Raw genomic sequence first — 27,364 nt, 5'->3', positions numbered from 1 at the left:
TGCGTTTGGGTGACAGATGGATGTATTAAATGTCCGTGGGGCACCTTTGACCTTTTAGCACAACTAACGCAAACAGTAAGAAAGCCCAAATACCTCATGGGGGAAGACATAACTTTAAAAACCCATCTTGTCACCAATAGATACCAAATGCTGTACCCCTTTTGAAAATTCTTTATATTCAGCAAAAGTCCCAAGATTTCTTAGGTGACACGTCTGTTTATGAAAGCCTAAATAAAACTGTATTCTAATAGTAAATTTATATTAACAGCCCCTACACAACAATTATCAGGTGCATTCTATAATCAAGATTTCTGGATTATAGGGTAGAAGTTTCATTAAAACTAGCTCTAAAATTAAGCTGTGAATGACAGCTACATTAAAACGCTGAAGCTGAACTAATGGAGGTCTAGCCTATGAGGTTAAACGTAAGAGCAAAACATAGACAGCCATTCGATCCAAGTAAGGCTTCACATTTAGACAATTCAAAAAGAGTTCAGAGAAAGTGGTGGGTTTAAATAACATTTACTTGCGCACATCACACACACACACACACACACACACACACGCATACAGAGACAATCATGGTGGTACAGATGAGAGGACAGCAGTTTAAAAAAAAAAAAAAAAAAAAAAAATCCAATCAAAATGAGTGATGATCATACAGTACAGCTGCATCTCTTGGTCCATACACAACATGAGCGGTCTGCTGTGTTGCCACTCTGCTCACTTCCCAAAAAAAAAAAGAAAAAAGAAAAAAGAAACACTGAGCAGCAAATATTCAAAAAACACCAGAACCAGAGGCAGGTGTCATTAAGGAAAACAAGTGTTTTTGGACTCAAGAAAAGGGAGGAAGGGAATCTTTAACTATTTACACAGCAAATAAACACAAATTGTAAATGTAGATGGAAGCCAACACAGGGCAGGATGAGATCACAGAAAACACAGTTAAGGCTCAAGTGTAGCTGCATTTCCTAGCAGAAGTCAGAGGTAATGGGTTTTCACAATCAAACCGTCAACCAGATAATTCTTTTAAAAAATTAAATAAAAATATTAATACAAGAACAATCATGTCACTGACCAATCACCTGCCACAAGCTTCCAGCAGTATCTCCAAAGACATACTGAACCCCCAATATCATCTGAAAACTAAACAGAGGCTCTGTCCATCGTTCCAGCTGCCGTGTGCTCGTCGGTAGAAGCCGGTTCAACTCACAGTTGAGCCCCTCACTGAGGACACCGAACCGCTCCTGTATTCATGCACGATCTGCTGGCAGCTGGAGAGATGGCATGCAGCGCTATGTGCACCTGCCCCCACCCTTCAAGGGGTGGGGCAGCGTTCACGGTTTTATAAAACATTCAAAAATGTAAACATGGCAACACAGAACTCACATAAACACAGAAAATACGTCGACTCCTGGACATACATGAGTGAGAGGGGACTTGAGATGGCATTTTTATACAGGTGAGAACACATCATGACCTGTGCCCTCCAAGTGCATCACTCAACAACCAGTGTAGAGAACAGACTCCATAAACAGGCTGGAGGGTGTGGTTAGAAAGACAAAACAACGTGGAAAAGTTCAGGCTCAGGAAACATCCCAGATTGGTAAAAAGCTTCGCCTCATAACACCACACAACTATCACTGGTGGATGGAAAGCTGCAGGTTAACAATTAGGAAATGTTTGAAACCAGAAATGTTATAAAGCAAAATTTACAACCCTGTGGTAGGAAGGGGGAAAACAAGACACCATAACACCATCTCATTATATAAACTCATGAACTTTTTACATGGAATACGGTAGGCTTTTTTTTTTTTCTCTTCTCCCAAAAAGTAAGAGCCTTTAAAGCTTGTTCTTACACTATGCAAGTCCCTTTGCCTGAAACTGTGGACAGCGTCACTTTGGTGAGATGTTAAATCACTTTTTTTTTTTAAAAAAAAAAGCAGCCGATAGTTGCCATTGAAACTGGCCAAACTGCAGATCTGCTGATATACCACACTCACAGGAATTAAAAAAAAAAAAAAAAAAAAAAAAGCTCAAGAAAAAAAAAAGAAAAAAAAAAAAGATTGCATTTACTAATGAACCACTTTTTCTCCTTAATTTACAAGGTTTTCAACAGGAAGTTCAGGCAAATAAAAATTTAAAACTTAAATGTACAAAACACAGTAAAATCATATATACAAAAAAGAAAAAAAATTGAACATGCAGGTTTTTCCACAGAGTGACAAACAGACTGCACTACTCTGCAGCCTCCAGAGGTCACTCACAAGAGCATATGGGACAATAAATCCGAGGACCACCAAGTTACTGAGTCCATTGGAGAATACGGGAGAGGAGATGCTACTCCATCCTGGCTGCTGAATGGCTACTCGTTACAGCTGTACTCAGAATATACGCTTACGCTTAAGATAGGAGTCTGCGTAGTGACCGCCGAGGCCTTGGGAGTGCTGGCCCACGTAACCGCCTTCAGGGCTCGGCTCGGGAGACGGGATCAGCCGGGAGAACGTGCGCTTTTGGCTACCGATGGGAGTCTATAATTACAAGAAAGATTTTTTTTTTTTTTTGGGGGGGGGGGGGGGGGGGGAGGGGGGGGGGAGTTAAAATAAAAACAGAAACTTCAAAAAGAAAAATGTGAAACAATAACATGGAAGCCGATAAATTACCTTCATAACATTCTCCACACCTGCAGGGTAGTTGGTGGTGTGGCTCACAGGAGGCATTCCCACAGCCTAAAGACAAACAACCACCCATCATTTGACTTGTTCAACTCAAGCACTCACAGTGCAACATTAATCATTGAACACAGACTTATTCTTGGCACCTAACCCTCCACCATTTTTATTTATTTATTTTTTAAATCCCTTCTAGTGCAGTATTCTTGCACTGACAAATAATCAATCCTTCATATATATCAAAAAAACAAAAATCAATGCAAAGCTTTTGCTTACCCTGTTGAGCTGGGGGGTGGGAAGGCTCCCATTACAGGAGCTCTCAGACCCTGAGCTGAAATATGAGGACAGAGGTGGGCTTGGAGGGTAACTGTAGGGGGGGAACCGCTCACTGTATTCAGCGCAATGAGAGGCCTGCAGAGACAGACAAGTTCACAGCTATGTTACTACAGGGAGGCGTGCATTTAATTTACTGACACTACAAATGTCCTCAAGTCAGCTTTGAAACAGTTGACAAAGCACTACCTGCTGACCGAATCCTGCCAAGGCCCCGGCATCAAGATTCTCCTGCTGTTCATACAAGTGGGCAAGGGGATCCTGAGGAGAGACACCAGATGGCATCAGACCAGATCGTGTCATAAAACCACTAAATGAGCAGCCAAGCGCTATACAGCAAATTCAACAGGTCACAATGACTAGAGGAGGAAGGAAGACAAGGAAGAACAAAAACACACGACCCATTGATGTGGAAAGAATACACATTTAAAAATCAGGAGTCTGAGCAGCAATACTTCATAGTTACCCGATGGAGTGGGGGGTACTCAGGGCTGTAGGAATCCTGGTAACGCAGGTTGTAATTCGGTTGGATGCTCTGGTTGGACACGTTACTCAGTGTAGGCCGCCTTCTGTAAGGGTGAGGTCTGCAGCTTCCTCCTGGAGGAGATGCACGGTATACAAATATATCCTTGATGTATCCAACATCATCTCTCAGTTGAAGCAGCAAACAAGAACAGACTGTAAAAGTAGATAAAATCTGAACTGCTCATGCGAGCACAGCAAAAAAGCAGCACCTCACCTGAGGAAAACACGTTGCTGACATTGAGGAAGGGACTCTGGGGAAGGTTTGCATCTTTTGCAGGATCTCCTAGTATGGAAACCTGACATGAAGTTTAAAAAGAAAAAAAGACGACTTATTTTTACATTTCTTGCACAGAATGAGGAATGAGAATGAAGAGGGAAAAAAAGCAGCTGAAGGACTGAAGGCATTTTAAAAAGGGAATTACTTGGGAACTCACCCCTTGTGCTGTGAGGCCATCTGCCCCGATCATGCCACCCAGCAGGGGCATAGAGATCCCCGGCAGGGTCGGAGAGGAGGTCTGGGGGAAGGGACAAGCCGACGTGGGGGACTCCTGATCCCTTGAAAGAGTTCTGCCACGTGGCACTGGCTTCAAGGGGGGTAGAGGATCTGTCTGAAGAGCCAGTCCAGGGACAATACCACCTATGGTGATTAGAGACTTCAGTGTAAATGACAATCCAACAACAATCACACATTTCATTTTTAATCTTCTCCTTCAAGCTTTTCAGAGAAAATTAAATATGCATCCTGTTTTAATTTGGGTAACATAAGTAATGTAAAGAGTAGGACGCCTGATGGACAGGCTAATGGCAATGCAGATGTTTATCATCAAAAGCAGACATGCAGTCTGTGGCTGAAGGAGCCACGGCTGGAGTGGACTGATGCCAAACCTTGGGGCAGGTCTCCGAGCAGATGGACTCCCTGCTGGACAGGCAGAGAGGCCAGAGGATTCTCCCCAATAAGTCCCGGCTGCTGACCAAGAGGAAAGAAAAAAAAAAAAAAAAGAAAAAAAAAAAGAAAAAAAAAAAGGAAAAAGTTCAGTCACAACAGGCGACGAAGAACTAAACTTAAAACACATGTATTCAGCAAGTTTACTTACTGTATATGCAATTATGTCCTTACAGGATGTACATTTACAATTCTGGCACACAGCATAATAGTACATCTACCGCATCACTCAGCACCACTCGAAGGAACACTCCACACATACACGCACAAAAAACCCCTCACTTTCCTAGCAAGAGCTTACCCACCCAGGCAATAGGTTTTCTATCAGCATTCACATAAAAAGAAGAAATGGCCAGAATCCATCTAACTTCAGCTCCAACTCACACACACACACTGATGGCCAACCATAAAAACCGTTATCACTCACACAAGGCACTAGAGGGTTTTCTTTATTGTGCAGCACCTGAGCCCACAGAAGAGGATTTCCCAGAAGGGCTTGCTAATGGTAAAGAGGGACAGAACAGAGTGGGGAACAAAGTCTGTGTGAGTAGGAGAGGATGAATCAAAAACGGGCAGGAAGCAAAAGCAGGGAAGAATATGACGGAGCAAAGGTGGAAAAGGCAGCGGTACCTGCTGAGCCTTGGCCTGGTTCTGAAGGAGCAGCTGGAGCAGGGCGGCCGTGAGAGCGGGGTTGGCAAGCAGTGGCGGTATGGCGGGGGCCACACCGAGGAGGCCTGCGCATAGACAAAGATTAAGATCCACCGCAGGAGAATGAATAATAGCAATAAAACATAGATTAAAAGCAGCTCACAGCTCCTCACCTTGTTTATGTCCCTGTGTCAGTGGGTTGAGCAGCATCTTGAGGGCGGCAGGGTTGCTGAGGCCTGTGAGTATCTGCATGGCTGTCGGATCGGGGAGGAGTCCTTTACCCCTGTTTACAGCCTTGAGAGGAAGGAAACAAAGCAAAGACTCAGAACAAGACCAACAAATAACCAAAAAAAAAATTCCATTAATCTGAAATAATGTGATGAGCCAGCTCCTCTGTGAGAGTTATAACTGCAATGCTTCCAAGTCGTGCCCAGTAACGTAATTTTTACTACAGCACTAGTACGAATGAAGGAAACTAAATCAACAGACTTGAGCAGTTGGGCTGCTCAATTATGCAGTTTGGGGGGGGGGGGGGGGGGGGGGTTATGTTAATACTGAGATGATGATTATTTCACATGATTTCACTCAGAAAAACAAATTTATTAAACTTGGAGAAAACTTTAATTGGGGGGGTTATGTTAATACTGAGATGATGATTATTTCACATGATTTCACTCAGAAAAACAAATTTATTAAACTTGGAGAAAACTTTAATTGTTATCCAAATTAATAAATGGTGAGCTGAACCAATACTGCCAGCCTGACAGGGAGTGGATTACAGCTTTTACAGCACAGGAAGGCGATGTACTGAAAAGCGAAAGTAAAGCAGGAAATATTACAAGAGAAAAAAAAGGGAGCATAATCAGTGTTTCATCTCCATAATTCGATTAACAGCACAGCTCTAATGGAAAAGGCACAGGCAACGTTACGACTGCACGATCCTGTGCATCATTATGAACGGAAAAAAAGAAAGGCAAGCTTAGTTTGGCAACTGCCCTGAACAGTAACATGTACATCAAAGGCATTTTTTTTTCTATGATGCCCAGAAAACACATCTCTCTTGGAGCATTGGGTGAAGGGTGGGACCAGCTCTCTCACACATAAGCACAGACTCACCGAAAAATGAAAACCTGACGCATTTTGTAACTCGTTCCATCACTGCAGGTATATTAAACTCAAAGGCAGCAATGTTATGTCTTAAGGGCTCAAGCAAAGACTGTAGATTGGAATACAGTACCATGGTTTGCGCAGCAATCAGAGCAGCCAACATGCTTCTTCCAGGAGGACCCGGGGCACAGAAGGACACCCTGATATGTGTCCCACCCAGCAGTCTGCCATCTGTGAGTCGCTGTGCTTCCTCGGCCATCTCTGCAGTGGCAAACTCCAGCACTGCAAAACGCCGGAAACTTCCATCTTGTCCCTGAGCCAACTGTGGAGAAAGGAGAGAAAAATTGAGAGGACAAAAAAAAAAAAAAAAAAAAAAAAAAAAAAAGGAAGCAGCAATTTTTCAAGCATATAGAGAAAAACAAAAGACCCAAAAAACCCTGCAGCCAATGAATAAGATGCACACACAGAGAGTGGAAGCCAAGTGGTTTTCACTTACACCCTCAGTGTTCACATATTTTAGCACAAATTTGGAGAGAAAGATGGGAAAAAAAATATCATGGAATTTATAGTTGTTAATAAAAACTCAGGATTACCACAGAGAGAAACAGCACTCACTCAGAATTCTGCAACGCAGTAGTATAAGCTCTTTAAGACCTCATTTTCAGGAAAAGTTGACAGAATTTAAATGTTCGCGGTTGCAGTGGTGACTCTACATATGCAATTTTTACATCCTGGTGATCGCTGAAACTCACTTATTTAAAAATTAACTGCCTGGTGGTGTTGGAGGCTGCTACTGAGGGGCAAGACTTGCTTCACAAAACACCCATCGCAGCATTTGGTGAATTCTGAGCTGAGATTTACGTGAGAAGTGCTACATGCTAAACATGCAACCGTGTAGTGGCAGATATCGCTACTCGGTTTTGTTTGTTATTGTAGCAAAAACGTAAAGATTGCGTGTCCAACTGTTTCCATGCAGTGAATTAGAATGGCAAATCTTGAACATGTTCATAAAAATAAAAAAAAAAAACAGCAGCAATTTTATATATATATACACCTGGTGAGCACTCAACCAAAAGTTATGGATCTTTCCCCATTCATTAAGATAGGAGCTTCAAATAACTGTCAAGATGGCTACAGCACCAAAATTGTGTCTCAGGCTGCTGCTGAGCTGAAACAATCTACATCTTTTCCCCAGGCCTGGATGGAAAATATCATTAGGTCAAGGAAAGATCAAGGTGAATTGATAAAGAAAAATAGAAGCAACACAAAAACTGGATGGGGGTGAAGCTTTTACACAGCTCACGATAATTATTTTAACATGACTCTCAATCCTGATTTATAAAGCCTTTTTAAAAATCTATATACGCTCTTAAGGCAGCAACTAATGGATGAGGAGTTTTATCATAGCAGTGTGATGTTTGTAGTTCACCTGCTGGTTTAAGAGTCTCTTAGTTAGGAACAAATTAGCACGATATGACACGAAATGGAAAACCCTTTTCTAATTAACATTTTATAGTATCTGCACCAGGTGACACTCCTGTTGATTGTTTTCATCAAAGTTCTCATCGGGGGATGGTGTTGCCTCCTTTCTTTTCATAAAGGAAGTTTCAGTGTATCCTATTCTAAAAGGTAGCAAGAAAGGACATGAGAAGGAAGCACTTTGGAAATTTTTGGAGTATTAAGACGCTTCAAAAAGATCTTACTATGGCTGCCACCTGGATACTTATGGGTCACTTCACCCAGTGAATTTTGATTAGGAACGCTCCTATTTGTCAGCACCCTTTGCTTTCATTTATGGTTTGGCAAATTTCAAATAACCCACTGAAATTTGCATCTCTAAAGTCCCAGATCAAAATCGGTTTCTTAAAGTGTTTAATTACCTTTTAAGGCCCTTTAATCACCACATCAATCACTATATATGGCTTTGTGTCGTTTTTAGTGGTACTCCTCTCTTAACGTGATGCAACCGTCTGGTTTTATGAATTTGATAAATCTGCTGTGATATCACAGTTTCCCATTAAAACCATCACATGGCTCCTAATTATTATGGCTGTTCAGTCTGGAAACAACAGAAAACTACAACTGTGTGTGTCCTGCTCAAAAGGACACCGCTCTCTCCCATTCCAGAAAAACCTGCTGAATGACACCACCTGGGGGTGTCAGGTGGTCATCACCATAGAAACCAACAGTTGCTATTGCTATAGTAACTTTGAGTGGCCACAGGAAAACTGGGGTAAAGGTGAAAGATCAAATATGGATTGCAGTTTCACAGAATGACTCAGTAGTGCAGCCCTTTAAAGTCATTTTGCACGCCTTCAGGGACAATTTTACAACTTTGTGATGGATTTTGGCAGCTTTTAAAGCACTCAAAACTTTTATTAATGTGGGCATTTGCTGTATAAAACAATAGCCACACAAAGAAATGACAAAAAAAGTTAATGATCCCTGCTGTGCGCAATCAGTATGCTGTAGACTTCTGAAATCATTCACTTGGAGTATTGGGCTTGTGTGCAGTAAAAATCTGACCTGGCAGAAAACTGGCGTGTGGGTGTCAGCCAGGGCACTGCGGAGGTCTTGGGCTGTCAGCAGGCTCTGAGGCAGGCGGTCCACGCACAGGCATTTGGAGTGCAACAGTGGGTATGTGAGGGAGCCCACCTCAGTCCAGTGGACGTAAAGCATACGTGAGCCCAGCTGCTTCCCCAGGAGCTCCGATTTGGCCCTGGCCGCAGAGTCCTTCTTCATGTACTCCACAAAACCGTAGCCCTTGGAATGCCCCGAGGTGGCACTGTACACCAGGAAGCAACGCTCCAGGTTGCCGAAGGGGCGCACCAGTTCCTCAAACTGCTGCTGCGTGAACGCGCGGGGCAGGTTGGCGATGCACAGCAGAGCATCTGTCGGCTGCAGCTGCACAGAGATCTCCCGGTCCCGCAACACATGCTGGTGGAACTCTTTGATGGCACTTTGTGCTTGTTCACCATTAAGTAGGGTCACAAATGCTTTGAGTAACACGGGACAGGAAACAGAAGAGAGAAACAAATTGGTGTAAGGCAAGGGAATGACATTGTTCAGGTGGCATAAAGTCAGATTTATTTGTACTCAGCAGGTGTCAGGGAGCAAACCCTGCCTGTGACATTTTTGCCTCTAGCAAGGCTGTTAAAACACAGTTCTGGTGGCACAATATCAGCGCACAGGATCCTTTGTGTTGGTGCAACTTTATCCCTTGTTTAAACTACAATGCCTGTCAGCCCAGCAAGAATGAAATCAACATCTTGTTACCCATGTTATGAAAAAGAAACAGAAGGCGTGAAAAAGTTTTTTCCAGTTTTGTCTGAAAGCCATGAGGAAAAAAAATGAAAAAAAAAGTAATAAATTAGTTTGCCAGCCAACTCGATATTGTAAAAAATAAAAAAATTAAAAAATAAAAATAAAAAAAGAGCCATCTAAATGTCACTGGTTTTCTTCCATAACAGCTTGCTGGATACCAGGCATACCCTGAAAATACCATCTGGCTCACAACACAATTTTCTGGCCTATTATCATGATCATCACCCATCTTCTAGTGAAATATTACTGCAAGAATGCAGAGATATTTAATTAATTTATATTCTAATCTGACATTTTACATTTTATACATTTAAAAACAAGCAACTCTAGCTGGACAAGGTGGCAGATCACACCGAGGGGCATGTGAGGTAACGCATACACAGATACACAGGGAGCCCGCTGATCTTATCGCACTTGAACTGACAACAATGTAACGTGACACCACGACAAGCGAGCATCAACAGTCACCAACAAGAGAGATTGGCAACTGTGTGATAATGATAAGTGCAAGAGAAGGCACACCACAAAAACAAAGTCTTTAATTGAGGTCTGGCTGCTTTCTCCTGAACCCCTTTTCATGTTCATATGTCCACTGAAAGTCATTAACTAAGCACGCTCCAAATCTGGAGAGCCCGATTTACTTTTGTTTGCTACAGAGTTCATTGTCAGATTAAATTTTAAAGTGGCGTAATAGAGCAGCTGCATTCTGATCCCCACCTCCTCCAACTTGCAGATGCCAAACTTGCCAAATTGCCTTGCTCAGTCCAACATGGCTGAGCAGTTAGACCTACCTGTGCCTTTGTACTTGTCAACAAAGCAGTACTTCAGATCATAGCTGCCCAAGAGCTCATGGACCTCCTGTAAAAAGAAAGAGACAATGATTAACTGCAGATGTTTAAATACATAAATAATATTTGACTTTAGGAGGTCGTTGATTAATTGAAGATTTCAATCAACCCCCTCTCAGCCAATTAGCTCGTTGATATACACTGGGGAAAAAAAATAAAATCAGTGCACCTGCTGGGGGGGATGAGAGGTGAATGATTCCCTCATTGTTGTAGGAGAAATTGTTCTGCCCAGCTTTTGCCTATTCACACACAAATGGCGATGCTGTCTAGCATTTTCTGAAACGTTTTGTCCCCACGCCTTCCACCTTTTGTTATAGAGAAACTCACATCTCGAACTCCCACTACTGCCCCAGCCCCCCCTCTGTGAACAATGGTACCGCCCGCAGGCCCACCGCTCCCCACGAGTCAGGCACGTTCCAAAAAAGAAAAAAAAAAAGTAGCATCAAGAGTTAATTACAGGCAGAGTTAATAACAAATGGACTTATGAAGCACCCTCACTGCATATGTAACCCGCATATACCGGTCATGAACCACAGTTTGGCTCGGCGGGCCAAATCGTAAAATTCAACCACGAATGCAAAGCGGCCTGGTGGGTCACACAGGCCACAAATGACCACGATTGATTATTTGACCACTTGTCAGTAAACGCGAGCCATGTTAGTTAACCAACATAAACTCAAACCAGTTATAGAACTGTTTGCGTTGTTTTTAACTACCAATCTGTGCGTTTTGGCTTTTAAACCACTAGCAGATGTAGTACACAGAAAACTAAATAAAGGTGAAGCTAATAAGTTAAATGCCTGTGAAGCTAACATTGATAGCATGGGAGGTATAACGGAGCTAGGCTAGCGCTAGCCACAGGGTAGCATCAATCAACCAACAATTAAACCCTCACCCCCTAAAACTTTCTACTCATACCTGATTGCTAACGTCAGAGGGCAAGTTTTTTATAATAATTTTCCTCCTGTTGTAAAACTCCCGTCGAGTTCTTTCCAAGCGGCTCTCGATTTCTTCGGGGCTCAGTGATGTCAAGTCCTCGTCGACCTTTCGCTGACACTCGCGTCCGGGCGTCGCGTCCTCTTCGTTCTGCACGAGTTCGGGGTACCGGCGATCCCCGGGAATCCAGTTTTCTTGGTCCACGGCGGGGTCGTATTTTTCATTAAGCGGACGAGAAGCCAAACTGTTTCCCGAGTCTGTGTTTTCATCTTTGGCAGCTGTATTAACTGACACTGCGGCCGCCATGACTCGGTGCTGGAAGTTTTTTCGGTCTGAAAACTCTGGCTGATTTGAGCAGTTTAAACAATACACACATGGCCCCAGCGCTGCTTCTGATTGGACGAGAGGGAAACGCATTCTCCATGACTACAACGTAAATCGGAAGGGTGGGGGCGGAGCAACGAGTGTCCCTGCTACTCAGCATAAGGTGCATAACGGATGTTTTTCTTTTTTTTTTTTTTGGTAATTGATCTAATTAAAATGTAGTATTAAATATCTAGATTTTTTAAAGACAACAGACAATTATAAACAGCACAATAAAAATGCATGTCTAATTTATTTAAGAGTCTAATTTATGCATGTACATTTTCTCAAAACTGTCCCAACAAAATATGTCTGAAAGATAAACTAGTGAAATATGGTTTATAATTTAAATATGCTCATTTTACTACTTAGAATTACCAGTTCATAAAGCAAGGAGGCTTGAGAATATGCCCACATGATTGTGAGGTACTTGGCTTTACAAAGTGTCACAAATAACAAATAACAAAAGGGAAACAAAAACTAATACTGAAATAAATAAAAAGTCAAACTTGACACTTGAAACAACAAAAGCTGAACTGAGACAAACAGATCCACACTGGAAACTGAAATATAACAAAACTGAAAACAAAAGCATTAAAAATTCAAACAAAAAATAAAAATCCGTAACTGTTTTATTCTTGGAAATCTTTGTGGTTGGTTTGTTTAGTTAAATTCCATTATCTTCGTAATAGGCTATTGTTAGTGTGTTGATTAATTATGTATTATTTTATGAATACCACTCTTTAAAAACTCAGCAGTTAATTTTGACACATGGTAATTTATTCAGACTTTTCTACCATGAACAAAGCATTCATAAAGCCCTTTTCAGCTATGCAGAGAGTGTATAGGAAGACAGCATTTTTTCGCAGTAGATATAGAGAAGAAGATACAGGTTTTGTTTTGGTAATTTGAATTTGGTCTGTAGTATAGGCTGCGTCAGCTGAGAATATATCCAACACTGTTAATGATGGATAAAGGGAATCAGCTTCATTTGGCCACGAAAAATGCTTGTGCCTCCAGGGGGCTTCACAGTCCAGACAAGCACCAGAAGGACCAATCATGTCATGTCCAGAAGTCAGCAGTGGAGTTTCTCTCCAAGATTATGAGTCAGAACAATATGCTTCACTATTCAGCATTTTTCTATGTTCCCAAGGGGAACAGCAGTAGTATTTAAGCATTTGGTGACTCAGCTGGTGGTGGTATCACTCTGGACTAATGCTTAGCACTAGACATGCCTCATGGTAGATTCCTCATTCTCCATTAGCCTGCAGTCCTTGCAGTACTTTCCTTCAAATACATGTTGAGAGCTCTCGGCAGGGAAAGCTCCCATTTAAGCAGACACGTCTGATGCTGACAGTTTGTAATACACATAACTGTGGCAGGACAGATGTCTTGGAGCTCGTGCTTCAGCTTCCACTTGCTGTATGTGTCTTACTCAAAGCGTATGCAGAACAGAAACACGAACACCTGCTGAATATAAATAAATGCTGAATTTGGCAGATTGTTCTTTTTCAGTTCTACGCTTTAGGCAATGAGAGGCAAATTTTTATTTGTATTGTATATGTCGTACACAAAGGCAGTTAAAAGTGATTTGCATAATGCAATGAAACAACAAACCATATAAAAACAGCATAATAATAATAAAATGCAAATTAAAAGAATATAACCCTATTTAAATGCAAAACACAAGAAAGTGAAATAAAATAACTCCACACCAGTTCAATAAAAGCGAGTTTAAATCAGAACTTATAGCATGAGTAAAAGTGTCATCATTACTTTAAAGCTGTGGCCTCAGTTGGAGCAAAGCTCAGAGTGAAACTTGCAGAATTTTAGCAGTGAGAAGCATAAAGGCTAAAAGGCATTCACCATGTTTAGTCTGAACTCTGTACACAAGTTGACCAGTTCCTGTAGATCTAAGACTCTGATATGACCCTGAGTTAAAGTGCGTATTCAGCTGAAAGCAAGTACTATGATCTAAGAATTGAAATAACACTTTTTTTCTCTCATCTTGGGGTCTGTCAGTAGCAACAGCTTTTTCAACTGCATATGTTTAACGTCTCATGGCCTTATCGTGGAGGTCAGTAATTATCACTGCATTACTGCAAGACAAAAAGCATGAATGGGCTTTTCTAAATGTTGCTTCGACATAACAGTGTCCAATTTCAGCTATGATTTAAATGCCAGAATTATGATTTAGCTCTGGTTTTCATCTGTCCAGTTAAATTTACATCATCAGTGCATCAGAGGAGGTCCTTTCAGATTCATAATTGGATAGACTATCTACACATCCCCACTTTACTGTGATCTAAGCCATGTGGGCCCTGTTTCAGCTGGACAGACACAATTTTCCAGCGTATGTAGAAGTCTCCTGTGCAGCACTAAGAAGCAATAACATCAGGCTATTAAGACTCCTTGAATCAAAAATCAGGTGGTATGTCATTAAAAAATTTTATGAGAGCTGAGTCAGTGCTATAATGTGAGCTAAAAGCTGATTGAAAGCTGCCAGAGATGCCATTTGCAGAAAATGAATGGTTAGCTTAGAAAGTATTTTCTCAATAATGTCAATAAGAGTTTGCTTTTTGTTTTTGTTTTGTTTTTTTAGAAAGGCTACTTGGAATTGACTCATCCTTGTTTCTGTTTTCATTTGGAGCCTGACAGTTGTAGTTTTCAGGAAGAAAAATAAGGAGCCATATTTACTATATGCAACAAAATCTACCACCAAGTGGGATTTGTTTTTTTAAGTATCAACTAGCATGTTTCCATTAAAGATACTGGACAGAGTCAAGTGCCAAGTTGTAGAGACTGTTTCTCTTTGTAGATGTCATAGCCAATCTGAAGTTTACTTCCCTGTGACTTTACACATTGTCTCTTCTGATCTCTTGTAGCATTTCCCCATTGTGTTTGCAGGTAACAGCTCTATACTTAAGAGGTGCCATTTTGAAAGTCCTAAGAGTTTTTATAAATTCAAAATAAGATTGGACTTTGTGTTTAATGATTTTGAAAAAGCTTTAATGAGTAAAGCTCTGGTATGATCATTTATGCATTTGTGTTTTGACAGTTTTAAGAGTAACGGCAAACAACAGGCAGTCATGCACCAAAGAGAAAGCAGATGTGTGGAAACAAAGCTGCATGAGTGTTTTGGAAGGAAAGCCCCTATAACCATGAGTGTGAGCCCTGAGAGTGGTATCAGTGAAATTCTCTATATGAATTTCAAAAGCAACCCCTTAAAATAAAAGCATTACAAGTACATATCACTGATAGTGTTGTAGAATAGTAAAAAATGAGTGAAAACCAGGTAACACGAAGACCCACTGATGGAGTCATTAGTCTATTTCAGGCTTTAATAAAAGAGCTTGTGGAAAATTGTTTATTAGATTCTGAATTATTCATTTAAAGTTTACAAAATTAAACATTCAAAAATGTACAATAACTAAACAAAATGAAATACAGTAATCCCTCAACCTTACACAAACTGTTAATACTCACTGTGATATATGCAAACCATTAACTGTTGACAAACATGAAGTTTTTGCCCATGAAATTATACTCACTGGTCAGGAAGAAAAAGACAAACCAAATGAGTTCATTACTGTGTTAACATCACATATAAGAGGATAGCAGTGTGCTTTTATTATGAAAAGGTTGTAAATATATCTCTTAATAGAGGCAAGAAACACATTACTGGCTCCCCTTAATATATGGTTGCCATTGTAGCAAAGCGATGACTTGTAGTCAAGTGGATTTCCACATAGTCCCCGTCAGCAAATCAGCATATCTGAGACTATGAAAAGGACTGCCAGTATGATTGGCGTAGACTCTGAAACTTTTTAATGAGGGACTCAAAATCTGGCCGTTCTGAAGGATCTGCACTCCAACACCGCTCCATTAATATCTTCACCTGTTCAAAAAATAAGTAATCATGAAAAAAAACCTATACCATTCATAATGCCAAAAAGTACTGAACTTGATTTATGGGCTTCTGAGCTTACATCATGTGGGCTGTCCTTAGGGCAAGGCAATCGCAACCCTTGTTCCAACAGTTTTATCAGTATCACCACAGTCATCTGTCCTTGCGCTTCCTTCATCATTTCAAAGAACTTCTGCAAAAGACACATAAGAACAGATTGTGTAATTCACACAGAGATTGATCGATAAGGCTGGTTCAGTAAAGAAATACTTGAAAAAGAGGCCGGTGATGACATACATCTGGAGGGCTTTGGCGACGGTCGCAGTGGGTCAGGATCTCATACAGTGTAACTCCAAAGGACCAAACATCAGAGGAGAAGGAAAATTTACTCTCTTTCAAGCACTCGATGGCATACCTACAAAATTTTTAAAAATGTAATTTAGAGGACAAAGTCACACAACAAAACAATGAGTGACAAGTCTAAGTGCGTAAACTGACCAGAACACTGGACTGTCTCCATCCTCACGGACACGGTAGTAGATCTCTCCCTCAGGGATGTACTTCGTCAGGCCAAAGTCTCCAATCTTTACCAGACTGTCATTTTCCACCAAGACATTACGGGCAGCCAGATCTCGATGGACGTATCGCTTTGAGTGCAAGTAATTCATCCCCTTAAAAGAAAATAACAGAAATATAAAGATGGATGCCATTTTTATTTCAAAAACAGCTGCTATTTTAACCACGGTAAAAAACAAAAAAACGTGTCCCTACGGAGAGTAACTCCTTCATGCCTGTCAATCAGTCTGCAACAGCAATTCAGATAAAAACAGGTCAGAAAAGCTATTTTTACAGATCTGTGTGTGGTGATCACTGACATCTTCTTCTAGCAATACTAAGGATTAAATTTATGGCTCTGAGCAAGCAATCTAATTATCTATTAAATATGCTGCCATTAAAATTGAGCATGTGCATTACTCCTGTGGTAAAGAATCATTAGATGAATATTTTCCATTAAACACCATCACCAGGTCTAAATGTCACTTTATCCAATACTTTCATCTACAACCAGAAACCTGCAAAGCAAATTGCATTCCCCGCAGACTCAACTGTACCTTTGTTTGCTGACAACTTTGCATGCCATAACAGAGACCATTAATGTGATAACTATGCCTCCACACCCATCTACACCCTAGAACTGTCGCTGAAACATGTTAGATCAAAATACTGTCACAAAAGAGCATCGCAGAGCCCTGTTCTTAATCTTCTGCAATATTTTACACTTTTTAAAAATCAATCTTCCCATTAAGAGCCCTTAATCAAAACTAATATTACTTTATTATCAACAATAAATTCAATCAGAAATTGGCTATTTTTTCCAAGGCTGCTATGAAATTATGGTTCTGGGTGTTGAGTGATTATTTCCTGGAGGACATTTCCCAGGTTACTGAGAGAAAACACAGCATAACATAATGCCAGTGCAATCAAACTACTTATTTCAGACAGAATGAATTAATGACAAAACACACACAAAAAAACAGAGTGCTGTAAAATGGAATTAAAGCTTAATGTGATGGATTATCTCCTTCAGGCTGTTACACTGTATGCTGCACAAAAGCAAACAGAAAAACAGAGACTCTCTTCAGAACAGAGGAGAATGTAAGCTGACATCTCAGCAGTTTTCACACCAGAAAATATGAAAGTTTAGCTGAAGCTAGGGGCGGAAGTCACGACCACTCAAGTAAAAGCAGACCAGCTCAGATTCAAGGCCAAAAGGGTCTAGACATAAAAAAACAGTACCAAGTGTAATAATAATACAAAAAGTCATATTAATTTATGAAAAAAGAAGTATGTACAGTAACTCCTTCAAATGTTGGGCTGTACGGATAGACACAGATGATCTCAGAAGAGACACACCACTGTGTCTCTTCTGAGATCATCAAAGGTGTTTACAAGTACTACAGCGCTAGCACAAAATATTAAACCACCACAACTCACCTGACAGATCTGCTGAGCAAACATGAGACAATGAGACATCGGAAGGTTACGTTTGGGGAGGTAGTCTTTCAGACTCCCCAGAGGAAGGTACTCCATTATTAGTTGGACGACTTGCCCTCCTGTCAATGGACAATGCAAAAGTGAATTTATCTTCCTGACAAGAAAACCTGTTCTTATTCTGGTGCTTTGCTGTGCTGCTCAGCATGCTGTGTGTTAAAAGCTCAAAATATTGACATACAACACAAAGAGTGGTGCACTTCAAATGGATTTCCAATATTTACAGAAGAACAGCAGGGACCAAAAATCAATTTGCTGAATGATCCACTGAGCACCGCAGGTTACAAGAGCTGTACTGCACACTCATTTACACATGCAGACTCTGTTGACATATGGCTCAAACAGATATTTAAGCAGACAGAAGGGCAGGCGAGGACTCACCCAGTTCTGTGCAACAGCCCTTGTATTTCACAATGTTGCTGTGATAAAGAGATTTCAAGATTTCAATCTCCTTCATCCAGCCATCAGAAATTTTGTCGTTTTCTTGCTTCAAAGACTTCACAGCCACCTGCTCTCCCTTCCCGTCATTGGCTGGGTCATACAAGTACAGAGTCACCTTTCCAAAGTGACCCTATAAACAGAAAAATGGGGAGATGATTACTCCAGCTAATACGAGGAAAAGCAAACTACTGCTGTGTGGTACCAACCTCTCCTAAGATCCGCACTTGTTTCAGGTAGCGTTTATGGAACACAGTGGGGTCTGTGTTAGCTGAAGCTTCACTGGAAGGCATAACAGACTGAATGACAAAACCTGGATGAAGAAACACACACTTGTTTATTGAATGAACTGCAACAGAGTTTTAAAAAAGGAGATAAAGTAATCGAGCAAACACTGACCTTTCCTCATGAGTTCTATGAGTTCTCTGAGCACCTTGCGGAATGACGGCCTCTCCTGAGGCTCATAGGTCAAACACATGTTGATGAACCTGGCCAACTCTGGGGAAGATGGTTCAGCTAAGTGGCCCTTTTGCTGATAAAAGCGCTCTTTCTGGTTGGGGTGGGGAGACTCAAGTGTTAAGATTACAATTCAGAAGAACAATATGTGATGTGATGCTTTGGGTTGTTGAAAGAGGAGTAAAAGCCCGAGTTGTAGCACATGCCTACCTCGGACAATGTGTTGAAGTTGAAGGGAAGATCACCGTTGTTGTAGATCTCAAGCACCGTTACACCAAAGCTCCACTGGTCAGCATGACTGCCTATGTTTGAACCACTGTCAATGCACTCAGGGGGAATCCATGGGATACGTTCCAGGCGCTCTGCATGGCACAAAATAATAACACAAGTTAGTGTAGGATATTTATTCTGGCTGCTCTAAAGTTATCTGAAGGAGAGGTCCTCCTAGCTGAACTAAATAGATGGTGACAAACACAGAAGCAGCCATCTATAGAGTTGGTATTCAACATCAGCAAGTGCAAAACAAATAACGAAGGGTTTTGTTTTATTTTCGTGCAACTCTCATCTCGACTTTTTATTTTTGACACACTTGAACAACATATTTTAAACCAAACCTGCAAGACAGCAGGAAATGGTTCACGAGACGAGATTAGAGATTTCCTGTTTCTAAATCTGATTGCAAAGTACATAAATTAGAACACTCTTGAAGCTGACCGTGTATAGAGACTTTATTGCAAATTAACAAATAAACTGAAGCGAGGTGGTGGTACGGACCTTCCCGTGAAAGAACACTCAGAGCAATTCCTGGGTCACTCAGCTTGATGAAAGGAGTAGTGTTTGGTTCTAGACCATTTTTTACCAAAAGGATGTTCTTGGCACAGACATTTCCATGAACCAACCCGTTGGTTTCCTAGAATAAGGAAAATAGCACCATTGGTCAAGCAGAGTGTTCTTAAAAATAACACAAACTGTTACTGCTATTGGGTCAATAGGCAAAAAAATTACTTGGAACACTTATCTTACACTTTGCTGTGATATGACATTTACTTCACTTCCTGCCTGATAGCAGCATCTCAAACTCAAAACATGGCATGCAGTAAGAACGAACTACTACTTGATTCTGTTGTTCAACCATTTTACACATGGGTCTGCAGCAGCTTATTTCTTAGAGTAACACTGGATAAAAAACTCCACTGATATCAATTAGATTTACTGAAATATAATCAGTGTAAAAAATAAGGATTAGAACGCACAAGATAGTCGAGGGCACTGGCAAGCTGTTTTGCAACAATGAATTTCCACCCAGCAGACACATTCTTTTCTCTGCGAAGGAAGACATCCAAAGGCCCGAAATCCACAAATTCCTCCACCATGATGTCTGCAAAGACAGGAACAAGTCTGAGAGGTTTGGTTCATGATATATGTAAAAATAGAACATGGTTAGGGTGATTTTGCATATGCAACATGGTTTTCTTAGTACTAAAATCAGAAATTTGACTGTATACACTGATGTGTGTGATGGGGAAATAACAATGAGGAAGTGAGGATGAACAGTGCTACGTCTCTTACTTTCAGATCCTTTGACAGACACGCCATATACAAACACCAGGTGACGGTGGGATACCTGGCACATGAGACTTGCGGTTTCGAAAAACACCTAAGAGGAGTGAAAACGTAAACGTCAGAACAGACAAGATCATAACAACCGTTTAAATTCAGCATAGTAAAGTGTCATTCTTTTGAGTGAGTTTCAAACAGCTTACCAGAGCAATATCTTCATGGGTTTGGTCCAGAATCTTAAGAACGACTCGGTGGCCTCGGTGAGAGTTGTTGTTGAACTCGTCATTATCATTTTCCTCTCTTTCCTGTGTTAACAGCCGTCCTGAGTAGATGTTAGTTCTGGTGCCGCGACCCAAATGCTGCTCCTGCGCCAAAACAAAACACCCGTACAGTCAGCTACAGGAAGGAGGACAACTAATCCTCTATGACTATGAAGGTGGCAAGTGGACATTGTCACCTGTTTGATATCTTTGTCCTTGATTTGGGGGAACATTAGACGGGTCTTGTAGGTTTGGGATAAGGGCTCGGCGTGAACATCGCATTCATTGTGTCTCCTCACCAGAAGGTTGGATAGCTCTGCACCACACACAGCAGAACAGACACAGTCAATTCTGATTAAAAACCTCAATATCACCTAAATTCCCTATTACAGTTAATTTTAAAGACTGAGTAGAGGTGAACAAGGCTGAATTCAAAGGGGGCTTCAACAGGACTCTAGAGGCATAATATTGGATACATGAGCAAAATAAGGAACACAAACCTCCCGATTTTGGCGAACAGCATTTTTTGACAGTAAAGCTGTCCGAACCAGACTTGAGGACAAACGACTTGAGGCTATCGGTAAGCTCCTTCATGCTGGGGAACTGTCGTTCCAAGCCCTCCAGACAGAGCATTGAATCCTTTACGTGAACACGAAACTGCTTGTGGCTTCGCGTTGCACCATCCTGTATGCACAAAACACAGGTGCAGGGAAAGTATTGGGTTTATTTTTCGACACTCATTACACTGTAACTACTTCCATATAAGAGCGTGGGTGTTGACTCACCTGATTCTTGATTAGAACAGCTAGGATGATGCAGTTATAGTCAACAACACTCCAACGAGCGAGGAATGTTCCCTCATCCTCTGCCTCCTTTTTCAGCTTAGACAGCACAAACTCGTCACTGGAAAAACACACAGGAGTTATGACATAACACACCATGTTTCTTCATAGCCTTTTCTGTGTCTGAATGTGCATGTATATAAGGGTAGAAAACTCACTGCATAGGTCCATGCAGTAGATTTGCTTCACTCCACACTACCCTTGGGGGAGCCACTTCATGACAAAGATAGTGGTGGGCGTCTGCAGTCAGTCGGTAGTATCCATCTAGGAGGGAGACGAAGGAATGGGCCTCCTGGCTGGAGATCATCTGAACCTCCTACATACATATACAGAAACACCACTAGCTTACAATCAGAGCTCCCACCTACTGACACATACAAATTCAAAACATGATAAATTGCCCAAAGCAAAATCAAAACCGAGAGGCTTTATAGTCAAACACATATAGAATATGGGCAGAAATGTATACTGTGTTGTCTATAAAAACATCCTCAAAAGACTGAGCAATTAGTTGAATGACTATAAACACTATCCATTGGACTAATGCATTACAAAGACATTTACCAATTAAGTGAATGCATTGCAGCTTTTACATTAAAACAAACAAGTGGTCTCACCATACAGAGATTGTCTCGAGTGCTGATGCACACATTAGAATCAGTAATGGCTATGTGAGTTATTTCAGGGAACTCGCTGAAGAAGGTCCAGTCATTGGGTGTGTCTGCATCTGGTTGGCTGGAGTGCTGTTTTGGTTTTCTCATGTAGTTTATGTAGCCATTCCCCATGTAATTATTTGCCTGTGCCTGGGTAATGAGATTGAACAAATTAAAAAAAAAAAAATCCCAAAAAAGGCCACTCAACCAACATATACAATATGCCAGCATCAGTATCTATACAGACCCTCTGAACAGACACCTTCCTCCACTGAATCCCCTCAGTACCGGACACCGATATTTCATGTGATATTGGGCCGCAGAAGTTGTCTTTTGAACCACACTGGGCGTGGGTGGTGCTGGAACACGAGCCACTTCGGTCATCTTCGTCCCTCAGATCCAGGCGGGTTACGGGGAAAGTCTCAGTGCCAAAACGCGGTGCCAAGTGCTCGAGAGTAGCGATGTACTTGTACATGATTTCCTCAGTGCACAGCTTGCCCCGATCCACTGTGTGCTGCTGGAAGGACCGCACAAAGTCTTTAAACACTCGCTGGATCCTTAGTTTAGTCAGGAAGTTGTCTCTGGAAATGTGTTTGGCGAAAGATTTTGGAACACAGTCTAGAAAGCTGGAAAAAAAAAAGAGGTATAGTGATATTATCTGAACTTACTGATTAGATTGGATTAAAAAGACATTTGTTACAGTAGCAGAAAATAACATTAACAGTACAAGATATAAACATATTATAAGCCATTTAAGAATGAAAGCTTAAAACACTATTTGGAAGGAGGGATTGCGGTGTGATCAAGCCAAAGTATATACCTGACTTTTGAAGCTACATCTTGCAAAGTTGATTGCGTTTGAATTGCCTGGTATGAGAGGTGAAGCACAGCCATTCCCAAACTCTCATTTTTGAAGCGAGTCTGCTCCTCCTCTGTCTTGACGTCTTCCATTTGTACCACTTCATTCACAAATTCATACTTAGCCTGATTTGGAAAAGATACTATATTATTGTCAAGACAAGAACATTATGAGTGTAAAAGCATGCCATCAAACCCCCCCCCAAAAAACAACCTGGGAAAATAAATACTCCAGTGAAGTTGTGTCAAGTAAAGGGAAACCCCGTTTTGAACCAGATTTGGGAGGATAGCGGCACATCATGGGCTCGTTTTCATTCAGTCCATGCCAGTTCCGAAAGTAATACCTAGATACAAAAAGACTATATCAACATCCTCGCTGCGTGTTATCTGTGTCACAAGTACAGTGTTAAACAAACACAGACTCACCTCATACAGTAGCGAAGTACAAGGCTCGGGTTTTCCTCTGGCTTAAATATGTGGTTTGGGCTGTACCAAAAGTGTCTCTCTGGGTTGTACAGCGCAAACAGTGAATGGCACAGAGCCGTTATCCCTGAGGAGGAAACACTGATGTTACACACTGTTGCCACTAGCAGGCTCAAATACCACATGAAAAGAGAAAACACTTTCATTTCTGGACTGTGCATTTGGTGGAGCCTTTTCCTCTTACCGACGGTCTCTGCTGCAGAGATACACAGCTGCTCCGCTGTGACCTCTCCTGTGGTGTGAGACAAATATTTCTCCCCATCTTTTGTCCAGAAAAGGTAGACATGGATGCCCTGATCCTTCGGAGGCTCGCTCAGGCCTGAAAACGATCCTGAAGATCTGGACCTCCCTCCCATTACTGACACACACAGACAAACGGCACTTTGACCACAGCGTTAAGAAAATCAGCTACATAAACGTACTGTGGTATACATAAATACGAAACAAAGAGTAAGTTTAAAGCTCCTTTAAAATAAAATGTATTGCTTTTATTATACATTTCTCTCTTTAAAAAAACCCCCCAAAACCCCCAAAACCAAAACAAACAAACCTCATAGCTTATCAAATAACAAAAAGAAAAGAAGAAAAAAATATGCTTTAACAAATATGACGTCAGAAAACCCGATCAATATGTCGATAGGCCTATCGGGGATTACGCCTTATAACGTATTGTTTACATCACGTCAAGCTATAAACTATTCGAGGGCACCGATTAAAGTACACGGAGACGCACAGTACAACAAAAGTTTGCTTTTTTCCCTTCTATCTGACGTTATATAAAAGCAAACTGACCGCGTTATCGCGAGGCCCAAATCAAGCCTCGTATGCACTTAACAGCGTACGCGACACCACAACAAGGAAATATATCAACAGCAAGTCGGAGCTGTAAACTTAGCAACCTGTGCGACAGTAAAATATCTTACCGTTTGACGAGCGTCTTCTAAAAGCTTCGCATTAAAAATACAAAACATAAAAAAGACACCGCAGCACGTCAATATGATTGACAGTTAAAGCTTCATAGTTCTGCGAGCGTATTTCCCCACCGCCGCCTACACTCTCGGGTTCTCGCGAACTGTGAGCAACGACGGCAGCGCGCTGCTTCCCGAAACCAAGACGCAGGGCCACTCCTTCCGTCGCCAGCGTACGGGTACGCATTAGCACGTACCTTTCAAAATAAAACGTTAAACTGTTCCGCTTTTATTTGCGGTTAATGTAAATCAAAGATAAAGAAAGGAACAGACTAACAAAGTAGAGGAAAGACTCTTAATAGATATATGCTTGTAATAATATCTGTCCTATGACACTTTCTTACTTCTCCTTCCGCACAGCCAAAAATGTAAAGTAATAAATCTTTCTCCCAGACTCATAGTCCATAGATTAAGTCAATATTGTATTTTCTACCTGATTTCATTTGGGTTTTTTTTTTTGTTGTTTTTTTTTAAGCAGGGGCGTTTACAGGATTTGTTTTTTTCATTAGGGTGGCACACAATGCAGGGAATTTCCATCTTTCTCAGTTCATTACACCTTAAATAAGATATAGAAAACTGTGTGTGTGTTGAAAGTGGTAGTGCAATAAAATAGTTATTATTAGCTATTGTTATTACACCCACACCAATGACCGGGAGCTTTGGGTAGTGACTTAAAGGATGACATCACGGGGCCAAAATGAGCTTACTCTGCAGGGTGTCTGGGCTCTATGTCAGAGGTTGGTCCAGTCATTCAGGAGGGACTCTGAGTAAAGCTGTTGCTCCTCCACACCGCAAGGGGCCAGGTGTTCTGGACCTGCAAAAATATTATCACTCTATACTGGGCTTCAGTTTTACAGATGTTAACCTATAAATGATTCCTATAACAATATTAAACAAACTCTTGTGACACTTTTATACCATTAAAACATCCAATAACAACTCTGCATACCTTTTGGTGGCATAACCTATGCCTAACCTTGTCTCTTTTTTCCAAGTGCAATATCCTAATTGTTGATTTATGTCCTCATTAGACACACTTTGTTGATATGTTTAAGTCACTTGTTTTGCATTTCAACATGGGAACTATGTATATTTTAAAGTTTAATGTTTTGGAAAACCTTTCCCTGAAAACCTGGGATGAATATTTTCTTCATTGGCATCTCTCTAAGACTGAATCAAAAACATCCAAATAAACAAATCAACTTGTGCTTGCTAAAAGTATTGGTTTAGACCTAATTAGTCAGCTCTCATGTTTTGAAGGTGAAAATCGCACATCAGATTTTAAGGACGCAGGTGTCAAACTCCAGGCCTTAAGGGTCGCTGTCCTGCTTGTTTTCCAACTAACCTGCCTTCGTAGCTTCTTATTGGCAAAACACACCTGATCCAGGTAATAGCAGCAGGTAGGGCAGGGATATCTCAAAAACAAGCCGGATGTTGGCCCTCGAGGACTGAAGTTTGACACCCACGATTTAGGAACATCATAATGGCATGCCTAAACTTTTTGATGTGCCATTAAAGCTTTCTTTGAAAGCTTGAAATACAGTTCTACACAAGACCTCAAAACACAACTGAAATAAAAGTCTATTAACTGATTTATTAAGTGTTTTAAGTTGAAAAACACTGTGCAACTATCTACCCATGTGTCATGCGCAAAGTAAAAATCTGCCAAAATAATTAACTTCTTTGTGATGGCCCCCCAGTCCTCCTGTGCCCATTACATCTGCTGCTCATCTGCTCATCAGAGGGGATCGACCCAAGTACCATAATATCGATGCCAATACTGGTATTAGCATCAGATCAAAACATGCTGAATTTATCCACTAACTTCAGTATTTTTTGTTTTTTTGGAAATAAAAAAATTATCCCTCAAACATGCACTATGAAATTTTTTATTTAAAGAACACATTTATAATAAGAAGCCAAAGTCTTAAATCACAATGATTTAGTGGTCATTATGTTGAGAATTTGTGAACTGATGATGAGTCATCTAATAAGTCATAAAATATGACAAACTTCCCCCCACCATATAAGTTGCATTTATAAGTTAAAGGTTTCAGTATTGGTATTGTTATAGGAAACCCTGTATTTACTTGGTATTGGATACCAAAATTTGCTGTATTGCACATCGCTAGTCATCACTGCCTTGGTTTCCTGCGTCGGGCTGCTGGGCTGAGGTCGGCACAAACTGAACTCACACACAAACTGAAATCAGCAGATTGTGCAGGAAGGAAAAAGCAAGTTTGTTTGATGTTTTTTTCTTTCAAGAATGCTGATTTCCAGTGTTTCTGGGGTTTTTTTTGTTTGTTTTTTATATGTGATTTTAGTAAATGGGCTATAGTCAACAGGATTTATGAAGGGGTTGTATATAAAATAAAGAACTGACTCATTTTGCAGGTATCTTTATGGCTCTCTCTTATTGGACCTATATTATAATCAATTCAGCCCTTTTTGCCCACTTAAACTATCTTTATAGAACTGTTATATCTGTGACAGTTTCTGCTGCCTTGGGCCGATCCTTTAGAAAAAGATATTATTAATGCAACTGAGGCTTTTTATTTGGATAAATAAAGGATATGTAAAGGTCACTTTACCAAAAACTAATTGCAGATTCTACCTTTTGACAGGATCCTGATGTAATTACATCATTATTATACCTGATGTAGTTACACCAGATGTAAATCAATACAAGCCTTCCAAGATGTTTGACTTCTGTTTAATCAGTCCAAAAAATCTGGAAAAAAAACCTACAAAACATTTTTATCATAAACTTTGGTCTTCGCTGAGACAAGAGAGGCCTGCACTTCTTAGTGGGAACTTCTTTGTGGGTTTGTGGGAATGGCTATCACTGTTGTTCGCTGGAGTCCCAAAGCCTTAAGGTTTTGTAACCCTCTCCAGATTGATATGTGTCAATGACTTCTTATCTGTTCTGAAGTTTCTTTACATCGTGGTATGACGTGTTGCTGTTTGTCAGACAGGTTCTATATAAGGGAGCTCTCGATTCAACAGGTCAGGGAGTAATGAAACTCAGCTTCCCCCCCCCCCCCCCAAAAAAATGCAGTTAATCACAATCAACTTATTATTTAACAAGAGCGGGCAATTTCTCTTTCACAGGGCTTGGTAGGTTTTTCCCTTAATAAATGAAATCATTGTTTAGGAAATGCATTCTGTATTCATTCAAGTTATTTTTT

At 40.8% G+C, this 27,364-nt stretch overlaps 2 protein-coding genes across 2 annotated transcripts; both read right to left on the bottom strand.

The window, feature by feature from the left end:
• Positions 1 to 2,152: 2,152 nt before the first annotated feature.
• Positions 2,153 to 11,642, bottom strand: raver1 (ribonucleoprotein, PTB-binding 1). Its single transcript, XM_063470733.1, has 14 exons — positions 11,319 to 11,642; positions 10,344 to 10,410; positions 8,755 to 9,224; positions 6,359 to 6,550; positions 5,295 to 5,415; positions 5,104 to 5,207; positions 4,416 to 4,497; positions 3,965 to 4,167; positions 3,745 to 3,826; positions 3,472 to 3,602; positions 3,195 to 3,266; positions 2,949 to 3,083; positions 2,664 to 2,729; positions 2,153 to 2,531 (listed from the first exon to the last, which is right to left on the bottom strand). The coding sequence occupies exons 1-14, from the start codon at positions 11,640 to 11,642 to the stop codon at positions 2,385 to 2,387; spliced, it is 2,196 nt and encodes a 731-aa protein (XP_063326803.1). The 3' UTR covers positions 2,153 to 2,384.
• A 3,086-nt stretch (positions 11,643 to 14,728) lies between these two features.
• tyk2 (tyrosine kinase 2) lies at positions 14,729 to 24,294 on the bottom strand. The gene is made up of 24 exons (XM_063472095.1): positions 24,132 to 24,294; positions 23,393 to 23,566; positions 23,152 to 23,275; positions 22,940 to 23,069; positions 22,688 to 22,851; positions 22,115 to 22,493; positions 21,832 to 22,017; positions 21,373 to 21,530; positions 21,158 to 21,275; positions 20,873 to 21,056; positions 20,570 to 20,688; positions 20,316 to 20,477; positions 20,122 to 20,209; positions 19,806 to 19,930; positions 19,327 to 19,462; positions 18,763 to 18,914; positions 18,496 to 18,646; positions 18,306 to 18,409; positions 18,040 to 18,229; positions 17,602 to 17,720; positions 16,105 to 16,277; positions 15,904 to 16,021; positions 15,689 to 15,799; positions 14,729 to 15,597 (listed from the first exon to the last, which is right to left on the bottom strand). Exons 2-24 carry the CDS (start codon positions 23,562 to 23,564, stop codon positions 15,481 to 15,483), a joined length of 3,480 nt encoding a protein of 1,159 aa, XP_063328165.1. The 5' UTR covers positions 23,565 to 23,566; positions 24,132 to 24,294; the 3' UTR covers positions 14,729 to 15,480.
• Positions 24,295 to 27,364: the final 3,070 nt, after the last annotated feature.

Source organism: Pelmatolapia mariae, linkage group LG4 (assembly GCF_036321145.2).
Source record: "Pelmatolapia mariae isolate MD_Pm_ZW linkage group LG4, Pm_UMD_F_2, whole genome shotgun sequence".
Lineage (NCBI taxonomy): Eukaryota > Metazoa > Chordata > Actinopteri > Cichliformes > Cichlidae > Pelmatolapia > Pelmatolapia mariae.
Note: the sequence above shows the minus strand (reverse complement) of the source record. Positions and strands in the feature narration are given on the sequence as shown.